This window comes from Meleagris gallopavo, chromosome 1, assembly GCF_000146605.3.
Source record: "Meleagris gallopavo isolate NT-WF06-2002-E0010 breed Aviagen turkey brand Nicholas breeding stock chromosome 1, Turkey_5.1, whole genome shotgun sequence".
NCBI lineage: Eukaryota > Metazoa > Chordata > Aves > Galliformes > Phasianidae > Meleagris > Meleagris gallopavo.
Window position 1 is genome coordinate 94,352,416 of NC_015011.2, and position 25,661 is coordinate 94,378,076.

At 35.5% G+C, this 25,661-nt stretch overlaps 1 protein-coding gene across 4 annotated transcripts in view; it reads left to right on the plus strand.

Moving 5' to 3' along the window:
- ROBO1 (roundabout guidance receptor 1) overlaps positions 1 to 24,716 on the plus strand; it is a 132,211-nt gene extending 107,495 nt beyond the window's left edge. For 3 of the 4 annotated variants that reach the window (XM_010722155.3, XM_010722164.3, XM_019620110.2), the window contains 9 exons: positions 2,572 to 2,907; positions 5,298 to 5,405; positions 7,951 to 8,095; positions 8,407 to 8,658; positions 12,117 to 12,526; positions 14,610 to 14,762; positions 22,266 to 22,574; positions 23,857 to 24,056; positions 24,656 to 24,716. In XM_010722155.3, the coding sequence (XP_010720457.1) occupies positions 2,572 to 2,907; positions 5,298 to 5,405; positions 7,951 to 8,095; positions 8,407 to 8,658; positions 12,117 to 12,526; positions 14,610 to 14,762; positions 22,266 to 22,574; positions 23,857 to 24,056; positions 24,656 to 24,670 (1,928 nt within the window). In that variant the 3' untranslated portion in view covers positions 24,671 to 24,716. The remainder of the gene's footprint in view (positions 1 to 2,571; positions 2,908 to 5,297; positions 5,406 to 7,950; positions 8,096 to 8,406; positions 8,659 to 12,116; positions 12,527 to 14,609; positions 14,763 to 22,265; positions 22,575 to 23,856; positions 24,057 to 24,655) is intronic. The other variant, XM_019620113.2, reaches the window with a different exon arrangement.
- Positions 24,717 to 25,661: the final 945 nt, after the last annotated feature.

Sequence of the window (25,661 nt, forward strand, 5' to 3'; positions counted from 1 at the left end):
GAATGCATACGCCAGTGCTGACCCCCTTCTCCTGGGAGCTGATAACAGGATGGGAACAGCACAGAGCTGGGCAGCAGGGAACATTTCTGTTGTGAAGTTAGTCAAGGTCTGTTACAGGCTTTCTAGAGAAGTGGTTGATGCCTTATGCCTGTCAGTGTTCAAGAGGCATTTGGACAGTGCCCTCAATATCATGCTTTAATTTTTGGCTTGCCCTGTGAGTCCTGTGAGTCTAACATTTGGCAGTTAGACTCAATGTTTTTTGATAGTTCCTTCCAGATAGGCTATTCTTTTCTGTTCTATTTGATTCTGTTTGATTCTGTTCATCTCTTCTAGCAAGCGCAAATGGCAGATTTGAGTAACTGAAACTTAACAAATTCGATAAAGGGAGGCAGTGACATTTCTAAGACTTGCAGACTATTATAACAATGGTTATAGAAGCATATACTCTCTTGATTTAGCTTTAGTATTAAGCTTGGTTGTGTTGCAAAGTGTTTCCTTCCTCTGAAGTAGAGACTGTAAGCTTGGGGGTCAGACAAGATGTTCCTAGTGGTGGCATAAGTCCATTCCTTATGCCACCGCTCAACTCATGCAGTCAAATATCAGCAATAGTGTTAACAATGACTAACAAACCAGCTCCTAGTTAGAAGGAATGTCTTTTAACTTAACTGAATGAGAACATGTTCTAAGGGGAAATGCTACAAAAATGTCTAACAGGATAAATCTTCTGTTATATAGGTGGGCCAGTTTTGTTTAAGTACTTTGTATGAGGAATTCTATTACATTTCTATAAAAAAAAGTCTCTTCTGCATATATTGTATAGATTATATTGCCCTACACAAAAATCAGATGCAGCTGAAAATGGAAGGAGGTGAGAATTTATGTCACAAGTGACTCTACAAGAATAATATACTAACGCATAAACTATTGGGAATTAGGAATATATTGGATATATAATTGCCCAGTATAATATAGTGCCCTTGGAAAGGAGAAAAGACTTGTGTGGTCTCAGTAGGTGAGAGAAAATCAGGAATGAAGACATTTAAGAAGAAAGAATCATGAAGGTGAAGACTGAGAGACAATAAATAAATAACAACTCACGTAAGGAAGAAAAATATATCAAACAGTAAAACCTTCAAAAATACAAGCTGAGGGGTATGCAGTGTGCAATGAATAAATTGTATGTGGCATGTTCTGGTACTGTTCCTTAATCACTGTAAATGGGGATCACTGATTTTCTTCCTCAAGTATTATTTTGTTCTTCCTTCTTTCAGAAAATATTTCTCAAGAAAAATGTATGTGTTAGGGAATATTTTTGAAATTGAATGTCCTTTGTATTTAGAAGTTATTTCATGTAGTACAATAGTCAAATCCTGAATTCTGTACTTATTTTTACTTGGCAACCTTTCTAGTAAATTAAATGCAGCCTTTACAGGTAATGGACTTCAAGTTTCAATTCAAACTCATTAACATAAATGCTACATATTTTTAAAGATGAAAAGTATATTCCTGGTGATTGCTACGTAATTATTGATGCATTAATCAGCTGGAAAATGATAATTCTTGTTTAATGCTCATGGAATGCTGGTTTCACTCAACCTTCTAAATGCCTATCCACAGACTGCATTACTCCATTCAGTATTCTTCTAAAAGACTGGTTAAGGAAAGGAAAAAAATTTGCTGAACTACTGTCGTAGAAGACAGAGAAGCTGGAAAGGCAGACACATTGATTCACACAGTAGTGGCCTCAGCATCAGTGCACATTTGGTTAATGTATGATTGTGATAAGTACTGATCTAATGATGCAATAACTAGTAGAAGAATGAATTTATGCTATCTATGCTCTCTACATTTAGCACACCAGGATGGTGGTATCACTGCAATATTACCCTGAAGGATTCAAAGCAATTAGCAAAAATCCAGTGTTTTCCTGTCTTTTTTGTTTTAAACCAAAATACAATACTGTACAAGGAAATAATGATAAAATAAAGTTTTGCTGCTGGGTACTGAATTACCTTCAACATTGTACTGTTTCTCTTTAATTCTGTTAACGTGAAATCATTTTTCAGTCTGTTTCATAAAAATCTGTTGTATTGCCAGTTTCTTATACTGATAACAAGAGTCTAAATTCTGTTTATTCTGTGTTGATGCAAAATGACTGTCTTGTTAAGTTATTGCCACTATAAGATTTGGGTTGATTTTTCCTTTAAATTAAAATTATCACAATGATTCATTGGATACCCATACTGTCAATGTGGACAACATAGGAAAAATAAAACAAAATAAAAAATAAACAAACAATGCTAAAGGAAAAAAAAAGGAAAAATAAATAAGGTAAGTCATAGTAGATACAATTCAATAGATCTCAATTTACAGTGAAACAGAAGAGACTTAATACTGTAAGCAATAACTTACGAGGTAAATTATATTCTATAAATTATTTAGTTAATTACAGTAGCTCATGGTTATAAACAGTATAGTTTTGCACTGAAAAAAAATTTAAAGGGAATTTCATTGAAAGTATAGCGTAAGCGAACAGAATGACCTTTTCTTTTTTCTTTCCTCTGTGGTTAGCCGATTGTATAGCAAATTACAACAATCAGCTGGACAACAAGCAGACAAACCTGATGTTGCCTGAGTCAACTGTATATGGTGACGTGGACCTAAGCAACAAAATCAATGAGATGAAAACCTTCAATAGTCCAAATCTAAAGGATGGAAGATTTGTCAGCCAACCTGGGCAGCCCACTCCTTATGCCACCACTCAACTCATCCAGTCAAATATCAGCAATAATGTTAACAATGGCAGCGGGGATACGAATGAGAAACACTGGAAACCCTCTGTTCAGCAAAAGCAAGAGGTTGCACCCATACAGTACAACATTATGGAGCAAAACAAATTAAACAAAGGTGAAGAGTTTTTAGCTTGTTTCTCCTCTTTAGGCGTCAGAGGAGTTTTGACCTTCTGGCACTGGGAGTCTAAAGCTTTCAGGTTCAGCAATTACAGTCTTCTGTGGTGCTTTTAGATGTCTTCCTCTTTAGGTTTAGGAATTGTCAGCTAACAGTGTCAGAAAGTTAATTAACACCACAATAACCTTCAGATATTGAATTTATTATAACAAATAAGAAGTTGTATCTTTAGAAAAAAAATTGTATAAAATATATTTCCTATGGATTTGAGATTAATTTGAATTTAATAGTAATGAAGGGATTGGTTAAGGCAGAGGCCAGATATTTTATTCATAAGCCAGATGCATGGTAGTTACATTACACTCTACCTTAAATTTTAAATAGGTCAACCTACTCTTCCCAGTCGTGGATGGAGACTAATTAAATCTACATGTTCATGTAAATGAATGAAACTTTGCATATGAAACTCTGTAAAATTGTATTGTATTGTACACTGGGGACAGAAATGGAGCTATACAATTCATTTTAGACTTATTCCTAGCAAGCCTTCCATTCATATATTCAGAGGCAATGCTACTGCACACAATTTTGGAAACTAAATTCCTTTATTACCCTGACTGAAGTCTGTGGATCCAGAAGCTAAAAATAAATTGATTTCAGTGTTAACGTGAAACATCAGAATGTACCTTTGTGGCCTTGAGGGCATGTGGGAGTTAGAAGAAATAGGTATGTGATTTCTTGCTGGCCCTCTGGGCTACCATGCAACCTCTTTTAATAACCTGATTTGCAAAACAGTATCCCTAGGAACTGGACTCGTTCTAACTTTGAGCTTCTTGCATGGATTGTTGTTAACTCAAGTGGTCGCATAGTGATAAGTTGTGCAGTGAAAAGATGCACTTCATTACAGGAATGTTGATTCCTCTACCAGACCTATCTGCTCCTAGAGTTCAAAGGGTGATATAAAATGTGACACCTTCCCTTGACGTAAACATTTCAAAAGAAAATTCAATTTTTGTGAGTCTTTACTAGAGGGTGAAAGCTGTATTTTTTTTTATTTTTTATTTTTTTGTAATTATGTTTTCTTTCATGAACTGTGTATTACGTATCTGTTTCGGAATTAAACTATGTTTTAGTTTTATACCTTGGAAGATACTGCATCTTTCAAACTGTGTATATTACAGCTGCATATTCTCTAGCATATTGTAGTGTGGAAGGCCCCCTTAAAGCATTGTCTGCTGACAGTCATATATACATATTTCAGAGTGTTGATTTACTGTTTATCCTCTGTGTAAACATATGCAGTATGTAGAGTTTCAGCGTGGTCTGTGGAATGCGGCTAGGCTGAGAAACTATTACAGAATACACTCTGGTGTGGAATTCATCATTTTGCTCTTTTTCCCATGCTTACATTATCACAAACATTTCTGCAGCAGATGGGGACTGGATTCTTAGTTTTGTTTATTTTTGTTTTCTTTTGCCATTTTATGAGTCAATATTCTGATCTTGGATTTCTCATTTCCTAAGACAAAACCATCTTGCTGACAATTATACCTACAGCTCTTGTGATGGGAAATAACCATTTTGATGAGTTAAATGCTATGCTTCATTGTTGCTACTTTATGTCCAATGGTTCTGTTTATGACGCAGTTTTATTTGCTGTATGAAGAGTAACTCAGCTCCCTTATGTTCTCTGTAAATTATAAATACTTTTTGGCATGAAAGTACTGTTTTCTCAGATGAGCATTTTACTTCTGAAAAAGTTTTGGGGATCTGGTTGCCAAATCTCGATTTAAAAGTCATATATGTATCAAGTGCTTTAGAATTGGAGAATGCGGGTACTGTCATAGCCGTTGGCAAAAAAGATCCCATGTATTACTAGGATTTACATGAGCCAATATAAACGAGTAGTAGACATTGAATGAAGACCTCCTCTGTTGTAAACCAAATTCAATGGAGATGCGCTTGTCATACAGGACTGACTCCTCTGTGGGCTTGTCACCTTTAAAATACAAAAAGTAGCTACCATAGTCCACTGGCTGCCTTGTATGCATAAATTAAGCAGAGACCATGTAAAATCAATCAAAGTGACAATCTATTCATATGCAAAATGCCCACATAGATCTATATATCATAGCAGAGGTATTGCCACTATCCTGTGCATAGGATTTCATTTTACTTCATTTTTGCAATAGAACTACTCCCATGATTTTCCTTACAATTACGGAGACAAGTTAAAAATAAGTTGTCATTATAGAATGATTTTCCTTTCAAAAAAAAAATTTTCTTTTTTTTTCAGTATTTTCAGAAAATCTGCTTTGTGCTGTAAAGCAGATATATAAAGGAAGATCTGTTTCTAAAGAGTAGCATTAACTATACTATTAAACTTTCAGATTACCGAGTAAATGACAGCATTGCTCCAACAATTCCATACAACCAGTCATATGACCAGAATACAGGTGGATCTTACAACAGCTCAGATAGAGGCAGTAGCACATCTGGTGAGTATCTAAAATGTTTTCCAAATGTTACGGTGTTTGGTCCTTCTAGCCATTGTTAGCAGGTGTTATTGGACTTAAAGAAAGGATGAGACACAGAAAAATTACGTACTGCAGGGATGCTAAACAGCGTGAAAACTGGTTCAATAGGTGCCTGCATTTTTGTTGTGTTCCCATGATTGCTTAGTACCATCTAAATGTACATTAGTTGATGGTTGAAAACTATCAAAACCATGAAATCAAGTTGGATTTGGATCTCCTAATGCTCATACCCTACTGGCTAATGCTATGATCTCCAGATAGAAAAGTCATGACAATTATTTTAATTTATGTATTAACTTTTGACTTCCTTATGCTGTACTGACTACTTTTCCATCTGTTAGCTCTGTGCATTCGAGAGAATTTTATGCCCAGAGCAGTCTCAAGATACCCAAAGATTTTTTAACCAATCCTATAAACTTTAAAAGAGCATTTATGTGTACAGCTATTTTTACAGAATTCAGTCACTATATACCAAAATACTCTTGTACATCATTCAAATGTAGACAGTAAATAATTCAAGTTAAATTTTGTTTCTCCTAGGCATCTCGTATGCAAAACACCTAACAGTCCTTTGTAGAAATCTTGAAATGAAACTTAGATTTTTGCACTGGGGAACATTGACCAGGAAACTGAAATTGTGCTCTGTGCTCTGAAGCAACAGAATGTGGTTTAATTGCTATTGTATTGGCATTAACTGCTAAGTTTCAGCTTCTATATTTAGTAGAGGGGTGGGAGATTTTCAGAGGCAAATTAGAATCATGCATAGGCTTGATCTGGGGCTTTACTGTAAGTCTGGTATTTAGCTTATGTTTATCTCTATTGAGCTGATGATAGACTGAGCTATGATCACAGTCACAGACTTGGTGGAGTTCTGCTAATGAAGGCTAGGGCTTTCCTTTTCACTTTCTATTCTGCTGTCTCCTTTGATAACCTTGTTGCCTTAATCCTAACCTGCACTTTGTCTTAACCTATTATGACTGAGGTTGTGCCTGTGGATGAGTGGAATTCTCAATGGCTGAGGTGAGATGGATGAGCGTGGCTCCTAATTCTCCCATCTGTTCATGGTGTTCCTGTAGGAATCAGCCTTTTACCTAGGTCTGTAACACAGGAATGTGGTGCTGAGTCTCTTCAATGGCTTTAAGATCTGAAATTCAGAATGAAACGTTTCAGTGTGTGAGCCCATGCATATTAAAAAAGAGAAGGTGATATTCTCCATGCTAACACCTATTATGGTTATTCTAATGCTAAAAATTTATAGTCCTATACTGCAGACTCCAGCGGGAATGAAGCAAGGTGACCAAAGTAATAAATTAATTGTGCTGAACTTAGTATATGTCACGGTGCTTTGGGAAGAGAATGCAGATGATGGTCGCCTTGGGATGCTTACGGATCTTGCTTGACATACAAAATACACCAGAAAAATAATTATGTATAGCAAAAATATAGTGATATACTGATATCTGGCAGCTAGTGTGGGGCAACAATAGGCAGAACTACTGTATATAAGAACAGAAAAACTGAGGCAGCCGAAGTGAAAATAACAAGATTCTTAAATCTCACTGCAACATATTTAATCTTGTGTCTAGGCTTAACTATGAAGGTATAAAACCATGTCTCAGTTGAAGAAGAAAATATATTTAAAAATATGGTGACTTTATCTGCAATTAAAGAAGTAACAGTAAGAAAGAAGGAAAAAATGTATAAAAAAGAACAATGGTAGAATCTCTTCTGATCATAACCATGTCCAAAGTTAAGATTCAAGACCACCTGAATAATTGTTCTTACTCAAAGTTGTTGGAATTGTTAAAGCTGCATTGTTCTATTATAAGCTATAATTTCCCAATTTCCCAGTAATGGTAGCTGAAAACATGTGAGCTCTACTTCATCGATCTTTGTTATTTTAGTTCTGCCAGCAATTATTTTCAACTGCACCTGCCATTTAGACTAAAACTGGTAATTTCATTGTGCCTAAAACGTTTCAGTGGACAAGTACAAATTACATATATTCAGTGACTTAATGCAACAGTGGAACTTTAATAGATCATATCTGTATCATATTGTATTTTAGGTTCCAGCAATTAAATAATATAAAGGCACTTTTGAAAATATGTCTACAGCTCATTTGTTTTAGATGATAATCTATAATGTAATTAATAGAAGTGGGAAGCTCATTCTTAATTACACTGCTTGTAAAATTATTTTATGGTTTTATCACATTTTGACTATTTATTAACAATTCTACTCTTGTATTCTGTGTGTTTTTTTTTTCCATGCTGTGTAAATTTTCTAGTTAAGTTCAACTACTTAAGAACATGGAGTGGTTCTACAAAGAATGTACAATAACAAACTGGTGTAAAAAGAAGGAATACCAGTTTATTCCAACTCATCACAACAGGAAATTCCTAGAAAATTCAAGAGAACATGGGACTATGTGTATTTTATTTTTCAAAGCACAATGGTTAGCAGTTATTTAAAAGCATTAAAAATATGTATTTTTTATTCACAGGGAGTCAAGGGCACAAGAAGGGTGCTCGGACTCCAAAAGCTCCCAAGCAAGCTGGCATGAACTGGGCAGATCTTCTTCCACCCCCTCCAGCACATCCACCTCCCCATAGCAATAGTGAAGATTACAGTCTTTCAGTGGATGAAAGGTAAGAAAGATGAACACATAATCCATTTCTACTTTTAATTGTTAGTTAATTGTACAATAACTTGTTCTGCAAGCTGGCATTGAGACATTTCTTTGGTACCATTCTGATGCTTCTCATCAACTGGCTGTAGAATATCTATTTGAAGAGACTTAATGACAGTGGTGTACATCCAGTCAGTACATCTTTACTAAACTGTTTTCAAGCGTGCATATAATAAAGATTTTTTTTTCCTGAGCTATTTATACATGTATCAAATATGCTAATTACACAGTAAAAATATAAGTCCTTATTTTCTTAAAAAATAATTTTAGCTATGACCAAGAAATTCCATGTCCAGTCCCACCTGCAAGGATGTATCTGCAGCAAGATGAGCTAGAGGAAGAGGAAGAAGATGAGCGAGGTCCTACTCCACCTGTCCGAGGAGCAGCTTCCTCTCCAGCCGCTGTCTCCTATAGCCATCAGTCAACTGCCACTCTCACCCCTTCTCCCCAGGAAGAACTCCAGCCCATGTTACAGGACTGTCAGGAGGATCTGGGTCACATACAACACCAACCTGAACGGAGGTGTGTCAATGCAAATGCAGTGAGAAAGATGTGACAAAAGCTATCTTGGCCCCACTGAAAATTCCTGTTGAATTCAGTGAGGCCAAGATTTTTCCCTTGATGTTTAATCTGTTAATATCTAACTTCTGATCCAGAATAGTAGAACTATTCGTAACCTAAGAAATACGTAATTAAGTTGCTTTATTATTATACCACAGAAAGAAATGCAGTGTATCACTTTACGGTACGTGCAGTGCTGACACAAGTTAAATTCACAGTCATCAGGATATTAAAGTGGTATCGTTAACACAGCTTACCATATAATTACAGTTCCATTGTTTCCAATAGATTTACTGCATTATTACCATAAAATAGCATGCATTATTTCACAGTAACTGTGCAATTAACTTGTCACCCATATGTATGAATATATATAAATATATAATTTATATATCCTATAGATTTTCCTCCTCTCATAAATCCTAATACAGTAAATTACTGCTTGCAAAATTTTCTTAACATTTCCTCCTAACCTCATTTAAAAGAATGACCAACTTTAATAAAGATAGATATTTGTTATGGGGAAATTTTGTTTCTTCTGTGAGTTGCTTTTAGTGCAAACTACTTTGCATGTATACTCAGATTCTGTTCCATAAAACACTGAATACTGAATGAGGCTTTATATGTATAATACTTACTTGTCTTGCTTTTTGATAATATGATGCAGCTTTTGCATTTAGAATTCTATTCCTTTTCTCCAGTGGTTTGCATATGTTGTTTCTCATCATAAGGATACCAACCTAACTGTAATAATACTGTCATACTTTCTGTTTTGAGCAAACTACAGGCTTGTTGTGAGTGGACTATGTAACTTTTAATTTTATTCCTATAGCTTACTGGACATTTATGGATGTATTTTACAGATTTTTTTTTTGAAAAGTTAGTTCAAATTTTTCCTTTTTTAAGTAAGCAGTAGTTATTAATATTCTTTTTTAATGGCTAACAACTGCTTTTATTTTTATTCCTTATTTCTGCTTTATCTTCTTTGTTTTGTATCTCTTTTCTTTCTTTGCTATGGTAACACTTCTTGTGCTGTTTATCGTTTTTTGTTCCTCCATCTGCCCGAATCTTTATAACCGCTCCTTTTATTTGTGGATTGCTAATAATATTTTCCCATAATTTTAAGCAATTCTAATATGTGGGAGCACAGAAGTGTTCATTTTAGCACTTCTGTCTACAGGGGTATTTAGAAGTTAAACTAACTGGATGCTTAAAACAAAAATTGAAATACTAAGTAAGTGACCTCAGATTATGTGTTTTTGGGAAGTAAGATACACTGAATGGAGTAGGCATTGGAGCATATGTATGCAAACACACATAGACAGAAAGTTCTCTCAGTTTAACGACTCAAGGTGGGTCACTATAAATACCTTCAAAGTCACTGAAAAAAGTTGAGTTTGATGTTCCAGGATATTCCAGTTTAAGCTCCTAAGGAATATTATTTACTCATTGAATTGATGGAAAAATAGAATGTTTTTATTCTGTTCTTTCCTGCAACGGCTAAGCGTAGTTTTTCTGAAAGTCTTATCATTGTTAGTGGTAAGTTTGACTTTACTTCTTTACTTCTTTAGACATTGTTTCTTTTTTTGCTATACCCATTGCCTCACTTAAAAAAGATTCATATAATTCCATCTACTTAATTGGCAAGTCTTTGTTGACTATCTTTTTTATTTAATGGTGTTGATAATGACCCATGGCATTACTGTTTAATTGTTGGTTGTGCTCAGCAGATGTAGCCCATTCCGGAAGGAAATTTCTGTTTTGAATATGGTGTGACAATGCTTTCCAGTTAAAAATGCACTGAATGTTACCTGTCTGCACTGTTTTCATATTTTTTGCTAAGTGGTAGTTTCATAGTTGAACATTAATGCCGAAAACACTGGTTTCCATACTTTTTATTAGCTTTGTAGTCCTGCTGAATTATTATCTGAATTTCTGATGAAAACCAGATGATGATGATTGTATACCGTGACATGTCTCTGTCTGATTAGCTTGATAAATTTATAGCATACTGAATATGTTGTTTGGAAGAATGGACAAGTAGAGAAAAAAAAACTAAAGATTAATGGGATAGCAGAAGATGTCAATGTTTGAGTTAAGATCAGAGACGATGTTATTACTAAAGCAAGAACCACTGCATCAGATAAAGTGGACCAAGTATTGTAACTCTGTATGCCCATGAACAGCTGCACTCACTTAGCCTATCCTTAAAGGCTGGCAGGCACACTGTATTCCAAAAATGCTAACATGTTTTGTGGTCAGTTGCCTGTCTAATAATACTAAAGCCTGGAGAACAGGAAGACTGGCAAATATCTTGTGAGGACGGTTCTCACACGATCTTGAAATTAAGACATTTAAACTGTATTGATCAAGGCCTCTAGTCAAAGGCAGGTAGAGCTTCACATGTTCTAATGGCTGCTGTTATTTTTTGTTCTATGAAATTGTTATTGGTAGATATCCCTAACTTGTCTTCATTACATTTAGTACTTCTTATCGAAAATGGAAAGTAGTGTATAGATAATGCAGTCCAGGGAGGTTGCAGCGTGTCATGCTGCAAAGTATTATTTTTTTCCCTGCTAAATTGTCCTTTCAAAGTGAATATTTCGTTTATTTAAAAAAAAAAAAAAAAGTCACCTGCAAAAAAGAAAAGATTTTTTGTTCGCCAGCCATTCAGTAAGATAATACGGAAAATTTTCAAGAAAGGAAAAAATAACTGGAAATTATTGCAAAATGGACAGCAGTATAATTTCCTGGTAAGCAAAACCAACAGTCCGGCTATTGCTGTAGAAAGTATTTCTTTCTTTGAGACAAATGGTAATTAAAGATCGTGCCTGTGGCCCTGCAAAGAAAGCCTGTTGTCAGTGATAATGCCTGGGATTTTAGAGAGAAGTTTTAAGTAAACAGAAAGTCAAAATAATTAAATCTAATACATTACCTCTTTAAGTTTCAGACATCATTGCTGTTGATTCTCAAGCTCAAAATAAATTAACCACCTACCTGAATTTTGGTATCCTTAAGATGTAGCATTACAGTAGATTATTCTTTATTTATAATACCACCTAGGCCAATTTGAAAAATAATGAAACATCAGTATCTCTTTTGTTTTCTTTTTGAATCATTGGGGTGGGTGGAGGGAAGATTATGTTTTTTGAGCAATCTGTTTGGATAGAGGTTTCCAGCTTCTAGTGTAGTATACTGACACTTTTGCTCTTACACTCAAGTGTTCACAAATGATTTTTTTAATTAGTCACATAAACACCTCTTTACTACATGAATGATGTTAGGAAATGAGGAGTTTTATGCAACATAGGCTGATTTCCATTAAAATCAGTGCTGCATATTTTGATCAATTTACTCTCCTTTTTCCTCCAGCTATGTTATATGACTTCAGTTCTTCTTACGTTTGTATTTTTATGCAGACGTCAGCCTGTGAGTCCTCCACCCCCTCCAAGGCCTATCTCTCCACCACATACCTATGGATATATTTCAGGGCCCTTGGTCTCTGACATGGATACTGACGCACCAGAAGAGGAAGAAGATGAGGCGGATATAGAGGTTGCTAAGATGCAGAACAGAAGACTCCTTTTGCGTGGCCTTGAGCAGACACCTGCCTCAAGTGTTGGTGATTTGGAGAGCTCTGTAACAGGGTCCATGATCAATGGCTGGGGTTCAGCTTCTGAAGAAGATAACATCTCAAGTGGGCGGTCTAGCGTTAGCTCTTCCGATGGATCATTTTTTACCGATGCAGATTTTGCACAGGCCGTTGCAGCAGCTGCAGAATACGCTGGCTTGAAAGTAGCCAGACGTCAAATGCAGGAAGCAGCAGGAGGTGAGTCTGTCCTGTATTTGATAAGAGAAGGGGGAAAAAGAACTCCATTATGACATGCACTTATCCACAACCACTTATCCACTAAATTCCTGTTCTTATATTTGGAAATTCAGGAAGGGAAAGAGCGGGAGATTCTCACTAGTGGAAGAGGCAGTATGGGACTATTGCTGGAGCTGTTCAAATAATTTGCCACTCTGTATTTTTTCACATAAGTAATTCCTATTTTTTTTTGTCGTCTTCGTTGTTGCCAAACTTCAGCCCTGTTCATGGATTTCCAGCCAGGACTGAATGAGCCTAGCACAGTCTTGCCTAGATGTACATGACTTATAAAGCTGTGGAGCAAAGTTTAGAAATCACTTCTTTACATAAAACTGCTTTATCAAAGGTAGTGGTATGTGTAAATACGAACATTTTTGTTATTATTTTTTTTTCTCCAAGCTCACTGTTCTGATGACCATTTCTTAAGTCCCTGCCACATTTTACACTCAAACCCTTCCTCTGGCAATTATCTGAAATTCACAGTTTCTAAAATACGACACCTTCATTATAATCAAGTGTGCCCTTACTCTTTTAGAAAAGTTTCCAGTCAGTTCTTTTCTAATAGGTACTGGTTTTGCTAAAGGGTAATTAAAAAAAAAATTACAAAATTATATCCTTTTCAGCCTGTCTTCATGAGAGATTTAATGTCTTTGTATTGCAGTATCCATATAAATACTAAACCTTCAGAGTCTTATTTTCCCTTCATTTGAAAATATTTGTAACTGTTTCCCATTTCATATTTAATTATTAACTTTTGGAGAATGCCATTTAACTCTTACTGCTGTCTTATTGAGATGAACTGGCTTTGTGCTGATTTCATAACTTGACAGCTGTTATTAATTACAGTTTAGATAATAGATTATGAATATGCGGGAAGAACATTTCTTTTTTCTTTTTCCTGAATCAGTGAAAAGATTTGTGTTTTGCTGTTGCTTTGCAACATGCTGGTTATAGGCAATGCTGGCTTTATATAGGTAATCGGCAACTTGATTAGTCGTGATGAAAGTTGTCATAGTTAGCTAAGAAATAAGAATACTAATTAGTATGTAATACTAATTTCAAGCAGATCTATGAATATTTTGTCAATCCTATTGAATTGCTAACCCTTGGGTATTGAGGACCCTGTCATAACTGCGTCCACACTGACACCATGGATTTGCAACATTCCTCTCTCATTTCTGATATCCTCTCTGAGTTAACAGTCCTTTGTTTCATTTCCACACAGCTGTTCATCCTGAGGAGTGAGAGGGGAGGTAATTTAGTAATTCTGGATGAAATCCTGGCCAATTGAAGTAGGTGGCAAAACTCCCACTCGTACCCATGAAGCCAGGATTTAATAAATTTTCTACAAATGCATTCATGCAAATATATGTGTGCGTGTGTAAATTTATATATTTATAAAAGATTTTTTAACATCTTGTTACTACTACATGTAAATAATTTTACAACAGTCAAGTTCATGCAACAGTGACTTTTATGTATTGATATTACCTGTACCTGACTGCACATCCTGGAAACATGACAATTCTTATCTGAAAATAAGCTATGATAAAATTCTAGTCATATATCCACAATGTTCTTAGTAATTCACTCAAAGCTTTGCAGCCGCCATCTGTAGCTAATTCTGCTGGACACTTGCTCTACTTCTTGTGAAGAGGAATTCACTGTGCCCAAGCCAGGGCAGTTGAAGCCCATTTTAAGAGTGAAACATTTTGATGCCTGTGTAAGTTTGCTGGGCTGGAAGCCTATCTGTACTTGACTGCATATGGTTCTTAGACTCTTTGAGCAAGAGCTCCCATTACAAAACAGTTGGATAGTTCATGTGGACCTAAGCCAGCCTGACTATTAGTAGGATAGCAAATGTTTCTTTTTAGTTACATCTTACTCTAAAACTGCTGACAGTAAGAATGAGAGTATTAACAGTATTATGACAGTATTTTTTAAGTGCTATATAGGCAGCTAGTTCTTATGTGAAAAAAGAGAAGTGTGAAGCATCTTATTTTGGATGAAAAAATAATAGCTATCGTTCTCTAACAACTTTCAGGCCGTAGACATTTTCATGCATCACATTGTCCCAGACCCACCAGCCCTGTGTCTACTGACAGCAACATGAGTGCTGTTGTAATACAGAAGGTCCGACCTGCCAAAAAGCAAAAACACCAGCCAGGACATCTGCGCAGAGAAGTCTACACAGATGGTGAGTCCACTGAAACGGGTGAAAACGTCAGTGAACCTTTCTAACTACTCATTCAGTGTGTGTGTGTGTGTGAAATTTTTCCACAGAGATAACATTATGTTTCAGAATTCAGTGATTTGTGTTTCCTGTTGTTAAACACAGTGAACAGATTAATCATTTTAAATGCTGTAGTTCCTTAATCCTGTACATTGATGCTGCCACTCAAGAGCCTTGCACCTGTTTTCTGTAGTGTCCTAATCGGCTAATTACCATCATTATTTAAGAGCCCAGATAGCATAAATAGTACAATCATTGAGAGTAATGTGTGGTTAGGATTAAAATCTTCATTCCCGTGACTAAATATTAAAGCATCCGGAATGTATTTTTTTCTCAAAAAAAAACCCAAAACAAAAAACAAAACAAAACAACAACAAAAAAAGAACCCAAAACATTAACCATTCAAATGGTGGACAACAGAAATCAATGAATCTTAATCCTGACCACAGCATTCTTGCAAGCAGTTACTTTATGAGTAGGAGCAAAATTTAATCATCTTCTCTCATGCCTTCACACACAATATCAACTCTTGCTGAAAAGGCAGTGCTTGTATTCCCTTGGGACCACAGAAGGATAATGCAAACATTGTGATGTTGTCTAGAGAGAGCCTTTAATGAAAATGCCTCAGGTGGTGCAACTTTTATTAAACCACTACCTTCCAGTTTTATAAAACAACCCAAGGGCTTTGTTGGAAATTCATGTTAGATAAATTCTCAAAGACTTAACCCATCTTGTCAAGTTTGCTAAATTTGCTAACTGGGGGAGGGGAAAGAAACCATTCCCCACCTCCTGGATCTCAGCAACAACAATCTGATTAGGACTTTCATTACCAGACTGAATTTTTTCAAAGAGGGGCATCATTTGCCATTATCATATGAAAGCCTAATATTATAGATCCTTATCCAGGGTTACTAGAAGGGAGTTTTGAGCCACTTCTCCCTGTGATTCCTGCCACTTGACAAAAAAATTTAATACAAAGCACCCAGCACGATGAGCAGAAGTAATTTAGCAATGAGTGGTTGTCCGTGCTATTATCTGTACTTTATCCTGAGTATTTTCTCTCACTAGCATATATCAGATATTAGACTGCATTAAATACTGGCATGACACAGTGCACCTGGGCCTCTTGGCTTATGCCCAGGCCCCTTCTGTCAGTGAGACTAAGCTGCTGGAATATTATCTGATTTCAAGAGGTTATTACAGTGGTTTTGTGCATGTTTGCTTCTGTGAAAGGACAGCACAAGGTGTAAATCCCAAAACTGTTCCAGAAATGTTACATTTATTACACTCCTGCAATGGCATTTTTGCAAAATTTTAAGTACGTTTTATCAGTTTTTAATATCTTGAAAGGAATGTTCTTAACTGAATAATTGGCTAAGCATCAAACCTTGGTATGAACACAACACACCAGAAATAAAATCTGGAGAAGAGCTTTATTTGGCCATTTTCTTCTAATGTGGGAATAAATAAAAGGAGGACCAGCATTTGATGACAGGTCTTTGAGAAAGTAATTATACAAAGTTAAGTCATAGAGCATTGTGATTAGATATTGCAACAGATTTGACAATTGTGATCAATATTTGTTTTGTGTTGCATAGCACGTGCTTACTTCAGCGTATTTTCTAATTAGAGAATTTTTGCTAACCAGTTTGGTGTGCAATACCGTGTGGTCATTCAGAAAAGCAAATTATGGCTTTAATTCCCGCAGGCATAATCATAGATAATAAAACCCAGTTCAAAGGTTGAAGGGCTTTCTTTGGTTTTGTTTTCATGTTGGTTTTGTTGTTGTTATTGTTTTAACCTATATCAATTTACATAATGTTTTACATGCTTGGAACCTTACTGAAGATTATAACCATTCGCTTTAATAGCTACAACTATTAAGTATACTGTCTCTTTAGAATTAGCTGTAAAATAATATCTACTAATTAGTTTTCTTAAGTGGAAAAAAGTGATACGGAAATATGAATGAAACATCTGAGCACAATTGACCTTTCCCAGATCAGCATAGGCTTTTCTACCGGCTTGATGCCACAGTGTTACTTATCTTTTTTATGAAGTTTTACCTATTATGAAGACTTTGTTTCCTCGGTGGGTGAACATGCATGTTTCTGGTAGAAGAAAACTGCCATTGTTCATCTAAGCATTTACTGCTGGCCACAGCAATAAAGTAAATATTGAAAAGAGAAAAATACATTGCTTCATTATTTTCTCAACCTTTTAAATTGAATTTACTTTCACAAATAAAGAATTTTCTATTGTTTCCAAAGAATCTGAATTAGTATCCGGTAGCAGTTTATTGAAATACTTGTGTTGGAAAGAATTTATGCAGTTAGTCGATGAAAAGGATATATAAATAAATAAAGTATCTGCAGTAACATTTGAAGAATATTATCAGCAGAGATGTACATATGTCATGTAAGACTACATACATTTTTTCTTTGCATAGCAAGATTTGGAAAAGAGGTTGGTATTTCTGAAAGTGTCTTTGTTACTACTGTAGCCATACAAGGCCTACCACTAACCCTCTACAGATAATAACAATTTTATAGTCTCTGCTAGCATAAGTTCAAATCAGTTTCTCCTTTAAGTGGAATGAAATTTTAGCTCAATCGCATTATTCGTTGACAATCATCTAGGTGGTAAAATGTTCTCCATATTTGTTGCTAAAAAATCTTTGCTCTGTAGATGGTAAGGATTAAAATATATGATTTTTTTTTAATTGCTCTTCATCTAGCCTTTCGGAGTTAGTTACTAAAGGTGCATTACAAGAGCCAGCGGATGTATGCACCTTCTCAGCCTTGTCTGACCTACTTACATATTAGATTTAAGAAACAGAATTTTAAAGGAATATTTTTCTAAAGCATAGTATATGAAAGTCACTTCTCAATTTTGATAAATTTATTCATCAGTAATGTCAATCCTCAGAATTGTAAGCATGTAGATTTAAAAAAAGGATAAAAGTCCTTTGTCGTTGTTTAGGTTCAGTAGGTTTTTCAATATAAATTACACCACTGATACTGTTCACATGAGATTTTAAATCCTGATTGTCTTTTAAATCTTTCAGTGTCAAAGGAAAAAAATATTAACATTTTCACAACTAACTGTTCAGGTCTGCAACTGAGATATTTATCTATGCTGTCAATGGCATGACATTAGGGCGGCTCACACAAGGCAACCGAATATTTACCTCTTATTTACCCCATATTTACTTCGAAATGTAAGCCACTGTGCATGCCAACATCATTTGTACTTGTTTATGCCTCTACCTGTGAAAAAATCTACTCTGCACAATTTTCAGCAAGGTAAAAAATAAGTAGGAGTGCATTTCTTACCTCTGTAAAAAACGTTTATTATTGAATAATAATAATTTTTAGATATCTGGTCTCTTTGTAGTCCTTACTAATTATATATTTGTTGGTGTTGATTTTGTTGCTGAAGAAGGTTTTATGGAGTGAAAACTGGTTTAATATAAAAATGATATGTAAATACACATACAAGTAATAAAATCTAAATAACAGCAACCCACTGCTTGTATGCATCATAATGGGCATCTATTTATTCACCCAGTTATTGTGTACATTTTGAGTCATATTTCCATAAATAACTTCAATACATAAATAATACTAGCTGAGGTTATTACATATCTAAGAATCTGAAATGATCTAACAAAGTCAGGAAAAATCTTGAGTTTTGCATGCCTGTATTAATATGTAACAGAAAAAATCTGCTTTGTCTTATCAAGTATTGCATCAAATCTATAACTACTGTTTTCTTCAGGATATGACTGTAGGAATCTACAGCTCTTTAGGAAGAGTTGTATAATTAGGCCTACTTTCTTCGTTTATCACTATTTGCAATTATTTTTTTCTGCTTATTTGTGATTTCTCCACTTCAATGCAAAACTAACTTGTACATTCTTCTTCCCTACTATCTTTCTGCTTCTCCCATGATTTCTGCATCTGTTTTCATTTACAATCTTATTGAAAATAGTCATCCACCTTTCAAATGACACATATGGGAGGTTTCACCTGCAGACTATGCATACTTTAAAATGGCATCTATTGTTTTTGCTAAGTGGAAAGCAGTACAACAATAATACAGAAACATGAATGAAGCATGTGTGTTACTTCTGACCTTTAGCAAACATTTCTGAATTCTTTATATTGGTCTGACGTTGCTTTGTGATTTATTTTTTATTCCTAACAATGGAAGCTTCCGTTTTCCTTTTACTAAGAAGTGTGCCAGTTTGTACTAGAGGAGGCAGATTGAATCTAGATTTTCTCTGTGATCTGAGCTGTTAAAATAAATACCACAGGGGTGTGATAGTGTTGACCTCGGATTTTATTTTTTTTCTCTGTACAGGATTCTTCTCAGTAAGGAGTACTCTGTTATAATGAAGATTTTTATAGTTTCCCTGCAGGTTGCAAAAATGTTCTCAAAAGAGAATATTACTTTTATGTAGTTATTGTACTGTAGAGCTACTGATATTTTGTGAAGCTTTTTTTTATACAAGCGTATCTTTCCTTTTTATGGTCAAGACTTAACACCTCTTTGTTCATTGTCCTGTGTGGCTGGATAGGACTCTTGTATAAAGTAGTTTGTTCCAAGCAATATTTTATAGGCAACATGAAATATGCTGATTCTTGCCTTTGGTATTAAGCCAGTGCACTCGCATGCCAAAACTGTTGGAGACTGGCTCCAAGAGTGATTGAAAATGTCGATATTAAGTCTCTAAACTTCCTTTATTATCAGAAGGACAATTCAGTGCTCTTATAAGTAATGAAGACAGTCAGTGGGGACTGTGAGACACAAAATGTTGCATGAAGTTCTGCACTTGCAGAGGTATACAGTTCTGAGTTAGAGATTTGTAGTTTGAGTATTTTTATCCACCTGGGATTCTGAGAGAAGATGTAGTGAGGAGGATGCTTTTTGAGAAAAGAAAACAGTGTGTATTTCTTCAAGCCAAGGCAGCTTTTATTGTCGTTTTATTTTGTCCTGAGCAAGTTCTATAATCACTAAAAATATTCTCTAGAAGTGGTAAGGATGACATCTCCAGCTTTGTTTGAGAGCAGTTACTGTGCTTGATATGCTTTGACCTGGACTTGGTATGGTCTGATGCACTGGGCTCTCATGGAATGTATCACGTCCTATACTGGACAGAGTCCACACAGTCCTAGTTGTTGATTTACAACAGGATGCATACTTCTTGAGACCAACATTTTTTGGAGCAGGTATTGACGCAGTGTGTAGGCAGTGCAGTGAATTTCATTTGGTTTGCCCTTCTGTGGCTAGAGTTCACAGGGCATTTCAATGCATAGTGGATGTAGACTGAGTGCTACTGTGATGTCTGGAGTTTTATTGCTAAAAACATTTAGGGAGTTGTGGATAACAAAGGAATGCATCATAACTGATTCTGTACTTTCTTGCCCAAATCAGTTGTAGTTAATGTTTGAGAAGTTAATGAATGAGAAGTTGCCTGCCTATTTTGTATTTTTAGTCCCTTCAGTTGAACAAGTACAGTACATTGCTGACAGATCTGCCTTGATTCTTGCTTTATAGCCTAACAATTCCCACTACTTAGATAAAATCATTTTGATTCATCCACTTAGTATATCCAGGCTTCCAGGTAATTTACGTTACGGCTTTTCAAGTTTTGGAAATGACTGTGTTTTCTCTTAAAAGCCCTCTGCAAACGGCGAGTGTTAAGCAGATATTTAAAAAGTAAGTGCTGGTATTCAATTGCTTAGTTTCAGTATTTTTTAAAATTGGTGTGCCAGAGTTTGATAAACGAAACTACTGTGTAGTATTAGCAAATATTATATGGCTTACTGTCCAACTTGTACATAGCTAATAGAAACAGATTGAAAGAAAATTCTTGTAAAATGGGTTTGGCACCTTATTCAAGCCAAATAGTAAAACACAGAGAGGATTTTTTGTTGTTGGGTTTTTTTGGTTGGTTTTGTTTTGTTTTGTTTTGTTTTACCAAGATGGTGGAATTCATGCAGCAAGAATGACATTATGAATCTCATTTATCTACATCCAGACTGAGGGGAATAATTCTATGACATCTGTTTTCCTCATCATCTAAGTCCAGCTGACAGCTGATAAAATATCCAGTCTTATTTTATACAGGTCAGGGGCGATTCCAAGTAACATCACCAGTTTAACACAGAGAATGGTAGTCAACTTGCATACAGCATTGAATTCTGTATTGCTGCACCTATCCGCATGGCTAGACCAAGTCATTTGTGTTTTGTGTCACTGGAAAAAAATTTCTGTCATCTGTCATATCCCAATTTATACATATAAGTTAGATTCTTATTTTTTTCTTATGCATGATTGCTGCATTTAGTCTTGGTCCAATTCAGTTAGTTTTCAGTTGAGATGCCCTCTTGAATAGGCTGTGAATTAGCTGTAAGTATATATAGAGATGCTGTTTAAGTACTGCAGCTGCTCCAAGATTTTTAAGGAAGTAGAAAGAATGAATGCACACTTAGAAAAGGCTGAAGTAGTAATTTTTAATTAACAGAGCTGTTCATTTTTCTTAGCAATCTCATTTGTGAACATTAGCCTCAGAAACATCTTACCCTCCTCATGTTTTTCAGCCTTTTTTATATCTGTGTGATTTGAACCTACAACTTTGTTCTGAACCACTGCAATATTGTCACTTCCTTGTTTTACTTTAAATCTTTTTCCTTCACACTTTGTATTCCACAGAGCACTATTATATCGGGATTAACTGTTTGTGATTCCTAGATTTAGTACATCAATAGAAAATATAACAAATTGAAATGTGTGCCTTATAACTTCTGTTTAAAAATACACAAAATCTTAGAATTCTTTTAGCTGTACTAATTTAAGGGACAAACTGGAAAGAGTAGGTGTCTTTATTTTCTGTTCTTGTTGAGAGGTGGTTACTTCTTTGATTGAATGTGGGGGGATTTATATCTCATGACATGCAAATGTCAAGAACATGCATGTTAAAATTAACTTGAAAGAAGAATGCAGTAATTAAAGCAGTTTATCCCTATATGTATCAGCAGCGTGTCTGTACATTCTTTACCCCAGCTGACTTGTTTTAGCACTCAATATGTTGAAAACAATGAGGTATAGCAAAAGCTGTTGGTTTCTTGGATGATTTTCGCAAAAATGCTAAATATCAGCAAATATAATAGCAGATATGCTGATATTAAAGTGCCTAAAGTTACTCCAACTTTTTTTTGTAATTATTTTTAAGAAAATAATGTGATTTGAGAAGGTCTTTGCATTTTTAAAGCTTGATGTTTGGAAAAACACCCATCAGCAGTTATAACAGTAATGTAATACTTCTTGAGGTTAAGAGAGGACAGAGGGAGAGCTGAAAGTAAATAGAGCGTCTGTTTCTTCAGCAGACATTAAATATTATTTCTAGTTTTACTAATGTGTGATGTCATTTTAATTATTATTCTTTTTCTATCTCTGTAGACTTGCCACCCCCTCCTGTGCCACCTCCCGCTATAAAATCACCAACTGCCCAGTCCAAATCTCAGCTGGAGGTGCGACCTGTCATGTTACCAAAACTGGCTTCTATAGAACCGAGGACAGACAGATCCGCAGAAAGAAAAGGAGTGAGCTACAAGGGGAGGGACGGGGTGGATGGCAGACAGCATTCGGATATGCGGACAAATTCAGGAGAGCGGAGAGAATCACAGGAACAGCAAGGCGATGGGAAACTGCGAGGAAGTAAAGCACCGAAACGAGAAGGCACACCAGCAAAAACTCATCTTCTTCAAGGTTATTTTGCATGCTGTGGCTTTAATGAAGTACTGCATCCCTGACTGTAGGGAAGAGGCTAACTCTTTCCAGGTCTCTTTCACACATACATGAATAAAGTTCTATCTACCGAATTGCCAGCATTTACCTCTAAATACACAGTGGTAATACAGATCACATTGCAGATTCTCACTAGAGTAAAATGCAACCAGGAGCTTATGAAAAACATAGCTTTTCTGTTTTGTACTCCTTATTCATCCATCATATCATCCATCGTGTCTTGAAGCTAACATTGATGAAGCCCAAAAAGAAATAGTCCTTGAGATTCATAAGGATCAATGTCCTTGCTTCTAGCATAGGATCAGAATCTAGTTGTATCTAATCGAAATATACTCTAGTTTGTAGAGGAACTGGCTGAAGTGAGATAGTATGTCTGCAAGTCAAATATCTAATGTTTCTACCAAAGAATTGGTGCTTGACTCATTTTTCTTTAATTAAGGAGGAGAGTGCCTCATCCTCTTTAAAAGATAAGAATGCCAGGGTATTGATGCATTAGATATAAGTAGTAAATGACATGACATTAAATGTATCAGATCTGATCAATCAAATCTCTTTTTATGGAAGTTGGTAAGATTACTAGTTAGTAGAACATGATTAGTGAAATTTGCCAAGTGTTCACTAAAGCTTTCAACACAGGTTCATACAAATACCCTGGTCCTGTCTTCCTAAAAGCATGCAAGATCAGTATCAGGGATGACTGGCTAGTAAATTGGTTTAAAGGCCGCATTAGTAACAGATTGTTACTGAATACAGTGAGTTACCATAGGTAAAAGTTATTAGAAGGTTGCATTTGAGAATGACACTGAGACTTAAAAACATGCCTCTTTGTTTCAAACTCAGCGTGGAAAATACAGGGTCTAATATTTAGATGCAGTGAACTTGTTGTAGTGAAATAGCATGCATGTATTGTCATTTCCTCCTACTCAGTCATATTGAAAATATACTGCAAGGGTTGTTTTTTTTCATTTTCTTAGCATTGCAGGGATCATAAATTGAAATGAAGTGGACATTAATCTTGAATTAGTTTTTTTTGTGGTGAACGTTACTACGTGAGTATTATAAATTTCCTCAAGAAAGCTTCTATAATGCTATTATGGAAACAGTGTATTTCATATTCCTGTCAGGTGTCACTGTAAACCTACTGAGGATCATAAAAGTAAATAAATCAGCCATGTGCAAAAATTTTGAGATCACAGTATCTCTGAGGTTGTAAACATAACAATGCGTCTATTTGATTATACAGAGGACATCCTGCCATATTCTAGACCAACGTTTCCAACATCAAATAATCCCAGAGATCCCAGCTCCTCCAGCTCTATGTCTTCGAGAGGATCAGGAGGGAGACAGAGGGCAGATCAAGCAAATATAGCCCGAAGAAATGTTGCAGAAATGCAAGTACTGGGAGCATATGAACAAGGAGAAGAAGAAGAAGATGAGATGGAGGTAACTGGAGTTGTACTACTGACCATAAATAGATCAAGTTTATTTTCTGTTCTTAGATGCCAAAAAGGAACTTTACGACTCGAAATGTTCTCCTCAGGAAATCAGTGCCTTTACTGTCTATTAACAGTATGTGTAAACCCAGAAAGGAATTTTTAAGAATGTGTCAGGAGCATAAAAGCAAGATGTTGCATGGAATAAATGTCTCCACGTTAAACAAATAAAACTTGCAGAAATAAAATATTTGAATGTACACTTTGCATTATTCAGATTCATTCAAAAGTCAAAATAAGACTTTAATTCATCTATGAACACTGTGCCAATACCTTTCACAGTTCTTGAAAGTTTCTACTTCTATATTTTAGTAAATATTAAGACCTATGAGGTTTTTCTTCCTTTTTTTTCCTGCTTTATGATATTAACTCAGTTTAAATCCTGACTGTAGAAGGAGTGTGCAACATGCAGTCATAATGCCACACATACTTAAAAGTAGTAATTATTGCTTAAAGGCAAATCTCTATAAAGTATGTAAAATAAACTTTAAATAACAGAATCTAACTTATAGTCATTGGTCTTTTTTTTTTTTTCTTGTTTTCATACAGGAAACAGAAAGCTGAAGACAGCAACATGTACTGTAACAGGCTTTTGAAATCTAATCAGAAAAAAAAAAAATCACTTAAGATGCCTCAAGTCTGATGATGTTTGACGCCAGAAATAATGTTCAGTGCAATCAGAGTGTACAATTTTTAATTTTTTTTTCACGCCATCAGAATGCTAGTTTTTATTTTACTCTTTCTTTGTAAACCCTCATTATTAGGAACAGCTCTTGCTTGTTCCATGATGCTAATTTCATCACCTTCGCTGCCCAAGAAGGCAGGTAAGCTGCTCTTCATGGTACGTAGGTCAGCTGCTGCTTCAGGATTTGAGCAGAAGCCTGGGATCCCCAAATTCCTCCTGTGACAGTCAGTGCTCAGTGCACTGCTGGTACATCGATGAGCCAATTGATAGGATAACAAGTAATACAGCGTTGATTGAAAACTTCCACAAAGTGAATATTCTGGAGAGCATTCTTTTATTCTAAGGATTTTACTGTAGTCTGCTGTTAGTCAAATGGCATCTTGCAATTTCAATACAGACTGTGTATCTTGTTTTTTTGCCAGTCTCTTGCTAACTTTTTGCAGCAGATACAGTTTTACAAATACAAATGATAGCAATTCAGGATGAGGTGGCTCTTATTGTAAATACGTACTCATTTTAAATCCCCTGTGGTACTTTGTCTTTCCATTTTCAACGTTAAGTACATTCTTATTAAAAATGTCCCTTGGGATGGACAGGAGGTAAGGCAATGTGAATGCTGTTCATCTAATCACGGCATGTGCAAGTTTACTGGAAACATTTTCTAATTCTCAGCCTCAACAGTGCTAATGAAAATAAGCAAGAAAAGCAATGGACATTTTTAATAAAGATTGGATAATATCATTAACTGTTACTGGCCCAAATCTCAGACCTCTACTTGTGTCAATTCACCTTAAAGAAGAAGTGCCACTTAAACAAGTTTCATTTGATCTTGGTGGTTATGTTTTTTGTAATGCACTGCTTATCTTTTTT